Source organism: Eschscholzia californica, unplaced genomic scaffold (genome assembly GCF_041429995.1).
Source record: "Eschscholzia californica isolate CP2 unplaced genomic scaffold, dmEscCali1.0.p SCAF_6, whole genome shotgun sequence".
NCBI lineage: Eukaryota > Viridiplantae > Streptophyta > Magnoliopsida > Ranunculales > Papaveraceae > Eschscholzia > Eschscholzia californica.
Window position 1 is genome coordinate 18724107 of NW_028238483.1, and position 16262 is coordinate 18740368.

General features: G+C 36.0%; 1 protein-coding gene and 1 pseudogene across 2 annotated transcripts; both read right to left on the bottom strand.

Moving 5' to 3' along the window:
- Positions 1–1488: 1488 nt before the first annotated feature.
- LOC147532189 (uncharacterized) lies at positions 1489–3002 on the bottom strand (annotated as a pseudogene). Its single transcript, XR_015228105.1, has one exon. The product of XR_015228105.1 is annotated as an uncharacterized LOC147532189 (transcript).
- Positions 3003–5469: 2467 nt separating this feature from the next.
- On the bottom strand, positions 5470–13827 carry LOC147532190 (uncharacterized). The gene is made up of 5 exons (XM_086646051.1): positions 13187–13827; positions 8828–8963; positions 7536–7744; positions 7280–7453; positions 5470–5732 (listed from the first exon to the last, which is right to left on the bottom strand). The coding sequence occupies exons 1-5, from the start codon at positions 13448–13450 to the stop codon at positions 5643–5645; spliced, it is 873 nt and encodes a 290-aa protein (XP_086502177.1). The 5' UTR covers positions 13451–13827; the 3' UTR covers positions 5470–5642.
- Between the last annotated feature and the right edge of the window lie 2435 nt (positions 13828–16262).

Below are 16262 nucleotides of genomic sequence, written 5' to 3' on the forward strand. Positions count from 1 at the left end.
ACTGAAAATGGATAAATATATGAAAGAAGAAGACATAAGATGAGAAAACAACTGAAAGTCCAATTGAAAAGAAAGTAGTTATGTTTAGTGAGGTAAACCTAACTAGAGAATTTTCGACATCAGTGTTGAAGAATATTTCTTATGTAGAAAACTGTGATTATGTACAAACTAAGAAAATGTGCAGGAAACATGTATGGACAGTATTGCTAATAGATTTGATGATTTGCTTAGTTCTTGGGTTGGTTATGGATTTGTAGAGATTTTCAATGCATTGCTAGTTAGATTCTTTGAATCTCTTTGATGATTTCTAGTAATAATTATCTGACTTTTAGCGGCATTGTTGTTGATTTCTTCGTATCCACGAGTTCTCATATTGACTTCAGCTTAACATGGATAATTCTATTTGTTCTTCCTTGTATCAATTTCGTTGTTGTCTTTTCATTCATGATTTCATCATTTAACTCGATCTAGATTTCAAAACAGTATAAGTTGAGTTTCACCAATTTAGAGATGAATTCGCAACAAAACACTACCCAAGTTTGAACCTCTCAAAACAAACGAGACCCAAAAGAAAAAGCGAAGCAAAATCTGGTGCGCAAGTTTTTTCAATTTGTGCAAGGACCAAAAACTAAGTAAGATATTTCAAGGACTTAAACTCAAATATCAAATTTTGAGAAAAAATAAAGGATTGTTAGTTTTAGGGTCAAAGAAAAATACTAGCATTAGCGTTTGCATCACAGATTTGCCCGTTATAGGACCTGTGATGCAGGCGCAGCGGAATTAAAGAAGATAATAAAAGTAAAGCGAAGAACGAATAAAGAACTGTAATAACTGAATAAAACTATAAATTTTTGAATAACTTCAATGGGGTTTTTCTTTTCAACTTGAAAAATAAAGACAGACTCGACTTCTTTTTATAAGATATTAGACTTTCCTAGATAGACTCAAACTGGACTTTCCTAAATAATGGAAATACTGAAATAATGCAACGTCCTAAACCTAGATTCAATACGAATCTTACTAAACTGGGACTCTTCCTAAAACACTAATGCTATGGTCGACTGGCCTAAGTTGTCAAAACGGTCGTGAGGCCCACGGACAGCGAGCCCGGCCCGGCCGTGCCTACATCAGCCTCCCTTTCTCTCACAAGGGTTGTCCCGAACTTTTTCGATGAAAAAAACAATTTGGTGCACCCGCAAACGAAGAATTTCGACATACCGATCCTTAATTCTCACTTTTCACGAAATTTGCTGAAAATTCGTAAAAGACAAATATGGACCAAATTACCAACTACAATCCATAAACCATGATGCGAAGGATCTCTAAAAAACAATTGTAGGAAACAAACTTCCAACAAGTTTCTACATCTCCCGTCATCTAATAATCCGATCAAAAACATCAGATTAATCTTTATGAAAAACTTAATTCTGAATTTCGGCAGCCACTTCATCACTCTCTCTGTATCTTCCCTCTTAACAACAACTTGAGTTATCTTTCCACGTTAGTCTTCGTGAAGTTTGTAAACCAAAACTCTATCATAAGTTGTCGTGTAAAGAAGTAGAATGAACAATTTATCAAACATGTGACGGCCATCAACGTCTTCACCATCTCTTTCACAAGATCATATGCATCTTTTCGAGAATCAACTTCTGACTTCAAATTCTCGACAATATTAGCAACATAAAAAGATAATTTAGCTTCTGACGATAAAGATTTCACAACCCCATCAATCAATATAATCTCATCATAGAATTAAATATACAAAACCAACGAAGAAAAATGCTCATCCAAAACCAACCCAAGATACTTCACCACAGATTCAAGTGAAAGAACCCATTCACAAGCTTTAAGACCAAATATGGATGAAGCTTTAAGGCAGGGACTTCTTGAGGAAACTTCTCATACTTCGTTAACCACTTACCAAGTACCTAACTAAACCCATTATCTCTTTTCCATTTCAAGGTAGAGAGAGAAAATGCTAATGTGAATCTATCAAGATTTGAAGATGCAAATAGATAATGTAAACAAAGTTCAGATGATGAGAACTCATCATATGCAATCATGAGTATTATTGAAACTTGTTTAGCTAAAGATTCATGGGGATTTTGATTCATTGCCTTTTCAATAGCTAAAAGAGATTGATTTTCCGTGGTCTTCTTGCTAGACATGTAATCTGTCATGCTTGAGTCTCTCAAAGCTTGACCCTTCACGATACGCTCCATGTTACCTGTCCATTCGTACTCTTCGGTGACCAAAGAACATGGTGAATCCACAACACGGTCAGAAACAATAACCTTCTCTACTTTGTCGCCAAGAACATCCTTGATGACCTTGCACAGACCCTCGAGGTTCTCCTTCAAGGTTTGTTTCTTCTTTTTCTCGTCTTCACTCTCATCCAGTTCCAATCCCTCTTTAGTTGCAGAGACGAGCTTCTTTCCTTCAAATTCCTTTATCTGACCAACTGCATACTCACCAATGGCATCAACCATGGAGAATACTTCAGAACCCTTATTCTTCAGTCTCTCAAGGAATGGAGAGTTCTCTACAGCCTTCTTGCTTTCACCAGTCATGTAGAAAATTTCTTTCTGGCCTTCCTTCATCCCGGTGACGTAGTCCTTCAAGCTATTCATCTCATCTCTGCTCTTGGTAGAGTCGTATCGGAGCAATTCAGCAAGCTTAATCTTGTTCTGAGTGTCTTCATGGATTCCAAGCTTGAGATTCTTTGAGAAAGCTTCGTAGAATTTGTTGAAGGGAGCTATGAATTGTTTTGCCATGACGGCATCAACGACTAAGGTTTTAATAAGAGCAATGATTTGGATGTGAAGAGGTCTAGCACGAAAACCTATGAATGGTTGATATGGGTCAGACCCAACACGAGAACATACTAGACCAGACATCTCAACTTCAGTGAGCTCGACCTTACGCCGATCGAAATCAGCCGGAGACATATTCTTGACCCTGCATTTACGGTCTGAAGCAGTTTTCTTGACGATGATAGCCATGGTTGTCTTTTAAAATCTTTCTTCCTTTGTAGTTTTTGTTTGACTTGTAGCAGTTGAACCCAATGAAGATAGAGTCAGGAAGAATTTTATGACTCGAAACGAGAATTTCTTCTCTTCCTTCTTCTTCCTCCACGATTAAAAAAACGTTGTTTTTTTTTGTCTAGAGGTTCTCCTTCAACATCATTGACCATAGTGGTCGGAGTAACTTTGGATAATAGTCTGCATGATTCATTCTTTGTTTCTACATATAATAAATATTCATCCAAAGGAAGAAAAACATATCTGAAGAAAATTTTCAATGTAGTCCAATCATCGATAAATTTTTTTCCTTCGTCAATGAGTCTCCATTGCATTGCATTGTATTGAATTGTTCATAGATTTTTTCGGACATATGTTGCTCAACCAAAAAAACCTTATCTTTGGCATGAACATCTTAATTTCTGAACCAATCTTCTATGTGTTGAATCCAGAAATTTATATGAAATTGACCTTTGAAGAGTGGAATTTTAGAAACTTGATGAATTTTTCATTTGTCTTCTCGATCAATAAAAAATTGAGTTGTATCTCGAATAGGATCCCAACATAAACGTGAAAAATTTTTCCAACATTCAAGATGATATGTATCCATAGATTTTTTTTTCCATAAGTTAAAAAAAATCTAGGATTTTGATGGCTCTGAAAGTAAAGCGAAGAACGAATAACGAACTGTAAATAACTGAATAAAACTGTAAATTTGAATAACTTCAATGAGGTTTTTCTCTTCATCATGAAAAATAAAAACAGACTGGACTTACTTTTATAGGATATTAGACTTTCCTAAATAGACTGGAACTGGACTTTCCTAAATAATGAAAATACTGAAATAATGCAACTTCCTATACCTAGATTCAATACGTATCTTACTAAACTGAGACTCTTCCTAAAACCCTAATGCTATGGCCGACTGGCTTAAGTTGTCAAAACGGCCGTGAAGCCCACGAACGGCGAGCCCGGCCCGGTCGTGCCTGCATCAACTTGGATCATTGACAAACCTTCGACCTAGTAGACTAGTTACAATCGCGAGTCACCATTTCAAAATTCATGTAAAAGATAAATTCAGCACCGAAAATCCAGTTATATCCACCCACTGCCTTTATGAGGAAAAGTTGAAATCCCGTAAAAAATTCAAAATTACTTTCCTCTTATCTCAACTTTTCTCTCTCTTTTGAAGAATAAACTGAATGTATTATTTTCTTCGTAGGGCCTATAATTCTCAATAACACCATCTTGATTTTTTGTTTTTGAGACAAAATAACATCTGTTGATTGAGAATTAAAACTTGTCCAGAGATATTACATTGAGAGTTAGAACAGTTAGGAAAGCAAGAGTTCCAACATTTGCCATTTTTCCTAGAGTTTACAGCAAGATTATGTGCTTTGCTGTTAAACTTCCGATTTACATAACAAAAAGAGATATTTTCGAAAGAAGCCTTCCTCCTATTTACACCATCTTGATTTGGATTTGAAACCTGGTCCCAAAATTGTATCCCTAGAAATGAATAAAGTTTACTTGTGGGGTGTTTTGATAAACTTCATGTGTAAAGAAAGATGAGGGACTAAGTAACATCCATTTTATCTCATAAAAAAAAAACATCCATTTGATCTTCCCCGTCTTATTATGTGATCCAGACTTGATCCTTTGTGGATATTCTTTGTTTTAATGTCGGAGTTCTTGGGAACCCAAAATGCCCTTTTATTTTTCTCTCATTTCGTTGAGATTCTCTCTTGAACAAAATCAAGTACAAAATGTATAAGGAGAGAAAACTGAGTTAACTTCTTATAGCAGTATTTAAATTGAAGTAAATCATGTCAAATAGTATTAAGAGATCTTGGTTTTTTTACAATTCTTCTGAAAAATACTTCCTTATCTAAATGTTATGGAGAAGATGATGAAGGATGAAACAAATAAGAGCATAAGAAAACGAGGTTAGTTTAAAAGGTAATTTTATCAAACGTCGAGCCCATAATTATATAGGATGACTCAGCCACTGTAACATGTCAATTAGGTCAATGACCCAAACCCTACAACAGACAAATCTGTAACTTAAATACTGGAAACTTCGTTTTGACAAACTAATAATAATTGATAAAGTATTATTTGTCTAAATATGGAGATAAACAAGATCACTAATATTTTGTAAACAAAGAACCGTTTTCTATTTTCTATTTTCTACTTGGCTAAAACAATGGTGCCTAGAAGTACTACAATCACTCAAGAAGCATCATGATCTATGCCCATACTTAAAGGCAGAAATGGAAGTATGTTACTAGACTGATGCCTCATTACACTCTCGGAGTAAAAACTCTAAAAGAAGCAGTTCTCAATCAGATTATGAAGGTTTAACAACACAGGCAATTCCACGGTTCGGCCCTTCCAAGTCGACGGATAGGCAGAGAGCACCAAAAACAATATCAAACAAAGTAAACTCTTTAAGTTAAACTCCATGCTTTATTTCATACATACAAACTGATAAATCCAAATGTAACTTTCATTCTATTTCAGACAGATTATAAATATTCACCTCTTATGACAATTGTATTTAGAAGAATGGGAGGATATGATGTATCAAGTCTCTCCCTGATTACCTTTTTCCTTCCCAACTTAGAATATATCTGGATTGAAGTGACCGGGCATGTTGGAGTTGTTCTGCTGTGCTTGCTTCAGATGCACAGAAAGAGCATAGTTGCTCATCTGAAACAACCAAAAAAAGACATCAGATTTGTCATCTTTTATCAATTAGTAACTTATGTGGTTTATGTTTTCTCTCACTATTTGAATCTGACTAATATGAATCAGAATTGTCTGTCGCATAACCAAAATAAGCCATCCAAAGGACTCAGATATTTAGGCGTAAACAAATGTGTTATGAAATCTGAGTGGAGTCAGTCCAGACCTCGACTCATATTTCAGACCCGACTTTAAAAAGGAAAACCAACACTATCGTGGTGTATTGAAATTTAAGCTTTGCTTTCAAAACAAGTTTCTGGAAACAGTGAACAATCAAACAATGCGACGTAAGTGCTGAAAACAGATTTCAGATCATTATAGCCGTATAGGACACTGATCTAATAAAATATATCTCCTAGCAAAACATACAGGGAAATCCCCAGAAACGTAGTTCTAACTAGACTTTAAGTGCTGTTTGTTTTTTTATTTGTGTCTGAATCTAAATTTGCTGAATCTGAATTTGCTGAACTGAATTGGCTGAATCTGAATTTGCTGAAAAGTTTTACAAGTTAGGTGTTTGTTTTTTAAATCTGAATTAATGAGTCTGAATTACTATTTTGACTATAATACCCCTCATTCATGTATTTCACCAAAAATACCCTAACCTTATCCTAAATAAAATGTTAGAAACCCTAGCCTTTAAATCTTTCTCCTCTCAAACCGTCAACATATCAGCCTCCATCTCTCTCCATCCATGGAACTCTCTCGCCGGAAATATCTCTAACCCTCGCCAGATCCGGCGAGGGTTCACAAATGTCTGAAGATGTTGGTTCTGTGTTGTGGTGGTGGTGGCCGTAGTGTGCGATGGTGGTTGTGGTGTGGTTTTGTGGGTGGTGGTGCTGTTGGTTTTGTGGGTGGTGGTGATGTTGGTTTGGTGGGTGGTGGTGTTGTTGGTTTGGTGGGTGGTGGTGTTGTTGGGTTTGCCGGAGGAGGTGCTGACGGTTTTGCCGGTGGTGGTGTTGACGGTTTTGCCGGTGGTGGTGGTGTTTACTGTTTGGACAAAAATCTGACATTTATACAAGGTTGATTTCGCCGGTGGTGGTGGTGGTGGTGGTGGTGTTTACTGTTTGGACAAAAATCTGACATTTATACAAGGGTGATTTCGCCGGTGGTGGCGGTGGTGGTGAATCTGGTGATTTTGCCGGTGGTCGTGGTGTTCAAAGTTGGAAAATTTTCTATTTCTAAAATATAAGGGCAGAAACGTCATTTAACAAATTTCAGAAGTTGGACCCATTTTTCAGACTTGGTTTGAAGTCTGAAATATATGGGCTCATTTTCAGCCCATTCAGACTTTCGGCCCAATTCAGCTAAAATTTCAGATTTTTTTAAATCAAAAAACAAACATCTGAAACCTGAATTGGAACCCAATTCAGATTTCAGATCTGAAAAAATGAAAAAACAAACAGCACCTTAACTCACACCAGTACTGCTCCAAAACTGAAACTATACACTCTTGTGTGGGGGGCTGAGTTCCTAAACTATGGTGCAGATATGAGAGAGAGAGAGAGTACCTCCAGTTTCTTCATTTCATCCTCATATTGTTCGACAAGCTTTTTCAATTGCTGCAGCTCTTCGTTCATACTATCGTAAACCTTCTGACGTTCATGCTGAATAGTCACAGCTCGCTTGAGGACATTGTTATCGTTCACCACTGCTTCCAATTTCTGTCTCAACATTACATTTTCCTAGAAAGGAGAATGCTATATAAGCCTCACAAAAGAGCACAAAGAAAGAAAAAATAAACTACGTGAGTAATAAGTGCCATACCCTTTCGAAATTTTCAGCAGCCTCAGCACTGGCATGGGCACGGATGGATTTTTCCAGAACTTCCAGAACCCTTGAAGCCCGAATTCTGGCATCATCCATTGAGGATGCACTTGTCATTTCATTAACAAACAGTTCCACCCACTCTGTACCATTCTTCGGGAAGCCTTCAGGCAAAAGATTTTCAGCAGATGCGATGTTCCCAGCATTAGCTTTTGTGACAAAAGAAGATAGGTGTTATTCATAGGGTACGTGTCGGGTCGTTGTACTTGTAGTTCGAAAAACTTAGGGTGGCATTTATTGAATAATTCGAAGTGCTCTCCGAAGTTCAAGCTCTCCTGAAAACTGAATATCTTCCAAAAACTATCTCTAAACATAAATTGAACACTCAAATTTATTTTCAAAAATAAACCCCAACCCAGTTTGTAATTGAAAGACTCTTCCCTAAACCTAATGGACTCTGTAACAACTTGACCAAGGTGGTGTTCGTTTTTCTCACTATCTAGATCTGACTCGCTTCAATCTGAATCGTCTGAATCAAATGGATCCAAAATCTACCTGAATTCAGTCATTCAGATGAGGCAGACAAAAACAAACCGTCTGAAATCTGGCTGGAGTCAATTTAGACCTCGAGTCAGAATTCATAACTGACTTGGAAAAAAGTAAACACTAAATCTAGGAACTCCTTAAACCAATTAATAATTATCCTTTTAAACAAAGAGATTCACATCAGAAACACTAAGAGTGTCAACTTACGTAATAGCTAAAAGGTATGGCGTTGAGCCGGGGTTCCTGGTCACTTCATGGTGAAGTTCGGATAAATTATGATAAAGCAAAATTAAATTAATAGGAGCAATCTAGTATAAAAAGAGTAAGTTCAACTTTTGCTGTTCAAACATCTAAGGAGCAAGCAAATACTATGGGCTACAAGTCTTCCCTTTATAGATTTTCGGTTTGTTGGAAGGCCATGAAACTTTTTCTGTTCTTCCAACCCTTTGGGTACCTCACCGTTGGGCTTTCGCTTAAATTTGTCATATAGTTCCTTTTTTTTATTCAATCAAATTATTCAAAGATTAGTTTAAAACTAGAGTCCTGTTCAATTGAGTTTATTAGTCATCTCGGACAAAGAAAACATGCAGGAACATTTAAATTTAGGAACTTTCACGAAGACCAAGAAGATAAAAAAACCTGGAACATTTGAATTTAAAATTATTGCAGAAGCATGCAATATAATGCCCAAAAACAACCACAGGATTTAGTCTGTCAGATGAACTTTAGTACAATGGAATCCATACCTTGCTGTGGGAGAGTAGTTCCTCCTGGTGCAGCAGCTGCAGAATTCATTTCAGCAGAACCCAAACAAAGTCCATTCAAACTCTTGATAGTAGAATCCAAATCATCACCACATTCTTTGAATGCTCTTTCAAGAAACTGAAAGTTTGCAAATCAATGCTTAAAAATTATAAGAGCTAAAACGAGCTAGAAGTCAAAAACAACATTTTTTTTTAAATAATTTGATTGAATTAGAAAAGAAATAACAGGATATACAAAGACCCCAAGGGGCAAAAAAACAGCAAAAACAACAAGAAATTACATAGATAGCACAAAGCCTCCTAATTTTCGACTATGTCGACAAAAGATCTAAGGTTCACAACTGGAATGGTTCTGCTCCAATGGAATGAGACATTTAGAAAAGAAAGCGATGTGTTCTGCTGTTCTAATTTTGTCTAGAAACTCAGAAACAACATGGAACATAAACGCTGTTTGCGAACTACCATAGCATGTAGAAAATTGTGTTATCAATTCTAGTAAACATAACAAATTATGACATTGAAAAAAGAAATATATCAGCAATTTAAATAAAGGAATTAGTCTACCCATGTCAAGCTTTTGAGAAAGAAAAGCAACTTTACACCAAGGTGTCTGTCAACGTCAGATCAGATATTAAACATCAGGAACTACAAGGAATCGCAGAAAATATAAAGAAAACCTACAAATTTATAAGTTTGAAGTACTAAATAGGGTAAACAGAAAGTAAAACAACAGGCAAAAGAACATAACAATCAAGACAGAGTATCAATTTTTCCTAGTTTAGGACTCCAAAAACAGATGGAATTCGGCTCTTTCATGTTTGTCTGACATGAATTTTCTTTCTGATTCTTGTGTTGTGACATTTGGTTCCTAACTACGCTTTTTCTATATGTGTACTTCAGGCAAGAGATAGTCCCAAGGCATTCACTTTCTAGAGGTTGTACACAAAAATTATCCAAATTTAACTATACTTTCAACTTCAAGCAAGAGTTATACTAGGATCTCCGTCTTGGATCTAAAAGAAAAGGCTAATTTAAGACATACGAATGTATCGGGCGTAGTTACTTGAAGAAGGGGGCCGCCAACCCATAAGGATAATAGATTTGAATAACAAAATTTTGAACTTCACGACCAGCCTGGGTTATAATCTCCTGACAGCATTATATTGTTGAAGAAAATAATACCTTCACACACAAAATAAATGAGAAGTAGAAGAAATAAAGAAGGAAAACTTACAAAAGATAAACATATACATGAGAATCAGATAAAACTGTATTATTAGATTTCCCCCAAAAAGAGACAAATAAATCCCTAGAGGGTTGTCTCTACAAATTCAACAGCATAGCCAAAACCGAATATTGACCTTAAGTTCTCACAAGTACAACTCAAATAATTAACAAACCTAATTAAGCAGGAAATTAGGCTAACACAAAGAAAAGGAAAACATAAAAACAAAAGACAGATTAGTGACGATCGGTAAATTATAGGGATCTCTTGGTCTCCGTCAAGAATGGAATAAAATACTAACCATTACGGTGTATAACAGGTGTATCCTCTGCTTTCTCGCAACTTTGGAAGATTGATTTCCTCTAACGCTCTGTATCTCTCTTTATCTTCTCTCTATTCTCTCTTCTCCCTCCTTTCTCGCTTTCTCAAATTTCTCTCTATCTATATCTTGAATATTACCCTTTATAGGGCTCACGCCCCACCTACCCCCAAAATCCATTAGACAACTCATTTGATTTCATATCTACTAAACAAACGTCATCTAATCCTCAAATAAGTTAAACAAAGAATCCAAACCTCGCACTGGAATGGTGACATGGAAGCTTACTTACTTTCATTAACGTCATGTGTTACAAATACCACATGTCCACGTATTCGATGTCGTTTACTCCGCTCCACATTGTAGGCAATCCGAATATGTACACAGCTGGCATGCCAAATGTGCTATCTCTATCAAAAGTTGTGGTTTTCAACCATATACATCTATGGGCCCAAATAACAGCTAAATTCATGGCATATCATACATTAAATGCTTAACTGATATCGCCCCTAGAGTAGTGAAGCTCTTAGGCTATCGCATAGAACAGGAGGAAACAAAATTACACTGACACGTTCTCCTTTTGGCGTATACAACTTTAATACCAAAATAGCCTTGTGCTGACATTCAACTAAAAGTCTCCTCAAAAGCCACCAAACACCTCCCAAATGGGCAAGTTTGTTAACATACAATGTCCATAGTTAATAATCGAGAATAGGAAATAATAACTGCTAAGACAGAACATACCATGTCAAGATGTTTAACATTAAACAATTGAGAACTTCTAGAACTATAAAACCTCATTACTATGAAATGTTGAAGGCCAAAAAATATTATCAATTGAAAATATTTAATGGACCTAGGAATATAATACAGATTTGGAAGTACTAAAGTCGCACGTGAAATCCCCCGAATTCATAATCGCCAAAAACGATTAGAGAATACTAGAATAGAAAGGTGCAAATGAACAAATCTATCAAGAGTTCGAGACCTTCAATTGGGTTTGTTGATTATATCAAAGCACTAAAGGCTAAAACCTTAACAGTTGTAGGAGTTTTAATAACTTAGCATAATGAGATTACAAGGAATTAGCATCAGATGTAGTATAAGAAAACAACAACCATGATATGAATTAATGATCCTACTTATAACTATCTATAAATATATAAGCTATTATATTCAAACTTCACAGCTCTCCTTCAAATTTTAAATTAGAAAAAAGGGGAAGAACTACATTTAAAGCAATAAGAAACATACAACTATACAAGTACACAAGGAAACCAGAGGGAAACAAAAAGTAAAAATAACAATGAGAAACACCTAAGGAGAGAAACCGGGCATCTAAGAAAGTTAAAATCATTGCCACCCAATTTAAAGAGAAATCCTTACTTTTTCTTACACCACAATTAGAGGAGTGAAACAACCGCCAATGGCCTCTTCAGAATATTCTCCTACTCCTATAAATAACGCAATTCTCCCCTTCCAGAATGCCCAAAGTAATATCAAGAATATGGCTTCATAGTTTTCTTATATTCGCAGGTAAACTTGCAACATCTCAAGATAAGAGCAACGAATCCAAAACATTCACTCAATTAAGCGGAAAACTCACTTTACAAAGAAGCTCCACACATGCCCAGTGAGGAGGCAATAATCACAGGGTGGACAGCGAACTCAACTCATTTACACAAGATACACCTACTAACAAGAAAATCATACATTATCCACCATCAACACCCTATAGACGCAGTAGGTCGGTTGTTACCAAAAACACACACACACACCTTCCCTAGGAAGTTACCAAAAACACACCTTCCATAGGGATGAACGCACTAACTCTTGCACATTTCTCAAGAAGAGCTCACCACGAACCCAACTGACGTATCCACTTTCTATGCTCAATTATCTCAAGCGAAACAATTCCAAGCTACTACCTCAATCACCAATCACTGGGACTCCTTCAGAACCTTACATCCCAACTAATCCTTCCTTTCTCCATGTAATAAAAACCCTAAATACTTGCCTCTTTCTTCAAAGAAAATAGAATAAACTACGAAGAGTTCCTTAAGAAACGACCAAGCACCATACATCACTTAAAAAAAAACTTGATTCTCCTCCCATTTTCCTCGCGTTCAAGGTTTTAAACACCTCCAAAATTCACAAGGTTGCACAAAAAAACATGAATTGGAGTAAATACATCAGCATAAGATTTCATGTTATTATCAAACACCAACTAGGAGAGCAGAAACCCTAAAACATACTCCATGTCTACAAATTGAACATCATAAAACCCTATCCTAAAGCAAATAAGGTTAAGAGGCAAACAAGGAAAGCATAACAATCAAGACTAAAAACTATCTGAATGATTTATGAGTTACTAGATTCGAAGTTCTTGCAATCTTCGACATTGTAAATTACCTCAAATTTTACTTATTTTGGAGAAGAGAATGTATGCCCTTACAAACGAATGCTCGGCATTTAATCAGATAATTATTGACATTAGGCAACTAAAACAGAAACCCAAAATCACAATAGTAACTACAAACTCAAAGATAATAAGATCGTTCTAATTAGTGGATGAATTTGGAAAACAACACAGCATAGACAGAAACAAATAATAATCCCATGATATAAACGCCAATAACGGGAACATCAGAAAACCCTAGAACACAAATGATCTAAAAAATTATCAATTTTGCATCATCAACCAAAAAAAAATCAGAAAATCTAATAACAATACGAAACTTTAAATGAATACCAGATAGAAAGAAAGAGAGAGAGAGAGAGAAAGAGAGAGAGATACCTCCTTTTCCATGCCAGGAAAAAGGACGATCAGGTGATCGATCGGAGAAGGAACAGACGAAAGGGTAGGAGTATCAGATGGCAAAAGAGACGATGGTGGTGGTGGTGATGAAGATTGAGAGAAAGGGTTAATGGTAGAAGGAGAAAAATGAATAGGGGAAGTGGATGAACAACGAAGTCTCTTAGAGACAGAAGGAGGAGAGGATGATGGAGATGAAAGGTCGTCAAAGAAAGAGCTTCTCTTGCCGCACAGAATAGCAGACATGGTGGGGGGTTTCGGGAGTTTCTTCTCCCAGAATCAAATTTCCTCACAGATTTCTCCGCCTCTTCCCCACCTCCTACCCTTTTTATCCTCTTCCTTCTCTATCATGCAATTATCTCTCTCTCTCTCTCAGATTTGTACTTTTTTTAATGGATTTTCCCTTTTTGTTCAACACATTTAAAGTTTGCCCTAAATCTTTCTCAAGTTTTCAGATTTCTCTCTCCATATGGATGATTTCCTTTCAGCTTTCTCTCTCTCTCTATATCTTTCTTTCTCTCTCTTTTCAGCGCAAAGGAGAAACCGATTAGAACAGGTCACATTGTTTGCTTCTCGAGAGGATGTACTTTGTCCGAAGTTTCATCTGCAAATCTGGACCCTTCATTTTCATTGTGGGAATCTATCATGTTTCTCGAGGAAGACCTACCCCCACCCAAGCCATGCCATGACCCATTACCCCATGTCACCAACATGACTATTTATCAACCACTGGTAGCTCAGTTGGTCATTGCATGTACTTCGCAATGCAGAGGTCCCAAGTTCGATCCAAGTGCAAATTCAAGAATATTGAACTTGAGTATAAATAAAGTAGTTTATGTAGGTTTTATGCCATTTCATTCGTGAGGCTATAGGTCATTTAATTCGTTGGACTTTGGACTCAGTAGTATTTCGACAGTTATTGTGATTATCACATCTTGATGATGTAACAATGCCTTGTAACGGCTAATGTAGATCGTAGTCGATTTCTCAAAACAAAAAACCAACATGATTATTTAAATTCTATTTGTAAACAAATAAAGGGTGTAAACAAATAAAGGGGCAAGGTAAGTTTTATTTATTTTATTGCAACAAAAAAAATAGGTAGGTGGGAACTTTTTTGGGGAGAACTTTTTAAGTTTGAGCCTAAGGCATATATTATGAAAATTTGTATAATCCTTTGTGTTGATTGTCTAAAAATAGATTATCAATACTCTAATTAGCGAAGAACAATTATCGCGTATAAACACTTACGTAGTAGTTTTTCTAAATTAAGACTTGAAAAGGGCTTTCAACAAAAAAAAAAAGACTTGAAAAGGGCTTTCAACAAAAAAAAAAGACTTGAAAAGGGAATATATATAAATATTTAGGCCATGTTTGGCGCGCGGGAATCGCGTGGGAATGGAATGTGATTCCTGGGAATCACAATCCTGATATTGTTTGGCTCGCGGGAATGCAGTGGGAATCCTATTCCCGGGGGAATAGAATTCCCTCAAAATGGGGTAATAGCAAACCCAGGGAGGGGGGTGGGTTTGTGATTCCCATTCCCGGGAATGCTTTGTTTTAATATTTATAGACCAAATTATCCTTAATAAAATATTAGAATGACTATTATTAAAATCGTCCTCCACACAATATCACAACTAAAAAAATTAAAAACCTATGGTTAGCCACCACCATAGCAATACTTTCTCTCGCTCAAATGTAACTTTTTCTCCCTCTCTAGTTTTTTCTCTCTTCTCTTTTTCTTTTTTCATTACAATCGATTTCATAATGTTTAAAAAGAAAAAAATTTAGCCATGACCTTTATTTATTTTAAATAATTTTTTTTTAAATGGTCAGCGTCCCTCGAACCTTTGACCTCCGAAGTGGAAGATTATACCTTTTACGACTCCAACCAAAGGTTGTTGGCATTTTAGATACTATTTAATTGGTGTGTCATGTTACTATTTCATATCTGCAATTTTGAATAAATAATACTGATTAAAGTACATAATAAAATCGACGTTTTATTTATGTAGTTTAAGGATATAATAGGAATTTTACAAAAAATTATATTCCGATTCCTACACGAACCAAACACCAAGTTAGGAATCTATCAGGAATCGAATTCCTATTCCTGGCCAAACCAAACATCAAACTGAATAATCTGATTCCTGGGAATCGTGTTACGGGAATGTGATTCCCGGGAATCACATTCCATTCCCGTCCGCCAAACATGGCCTTAGGGTTTTGGTATATGAAAAGCATTTTTTAGCAAAGGGAGTGCATTAGATAGGGAGAGCACTCTTTTTAGAATAGAGAGGGATGAACATTTTTTAAAATATTTCAAATTTATACTTTGGTCACTCCCATGAGTGTGTTAGCCTGTGAGGGATAGGAATCGGTCTGGGCCTGTTGATACCGCTCTCTAAAGAGAGAGAATAGAGTATCCTCCTGTTCAACTAAAAACCTTCGAGAGAGAAGAGAGAATCTTGTTCGACCTAAAACCTTCAATTAAATCAAAGAGAGAGAGAAGAGAGATGAACATCCTGAAAAGGAGAAAAGCCCTAAATCTGTTTGATCTATCAGAAAGAGAGATATAGAAATAGAAACCTAAACTCTAGATGACTAACACAACACCCATCTCCATAGAGAGTTTGTAATTCTTGTTATTGCTTGATTTCTCCATAGATTTTTAGGGTTTTAATACTAATTAAAGTAACTTTTGAAGATTTCACGTATCAATATTGCAATGAAGAATACAAACAAGGATGTAACTCGAAAAATATATAATCGGCATTTACATACAAGAAATTTCGCTTAGCATAAATAAAAATTTATAAATACCAAGTGAAAATTTTAAAAAATTAGGCCAGAGCGGTTGAAAAAACAGACTAATTTCAGCCATCTCAACCAAAATTTATTACTATTTTCAGCGGGACCAGCCGAAATTTGTTATCTTTTTCAATCGACCCAACCTAAATTTGTCATCTTTTTCAGCCGTTACGACCGAAATTTGTTGTATTTTTCAGCCAACCTTACCGAAATTTGTTGTCTTTTTCCGTCGATCCAACCGAAA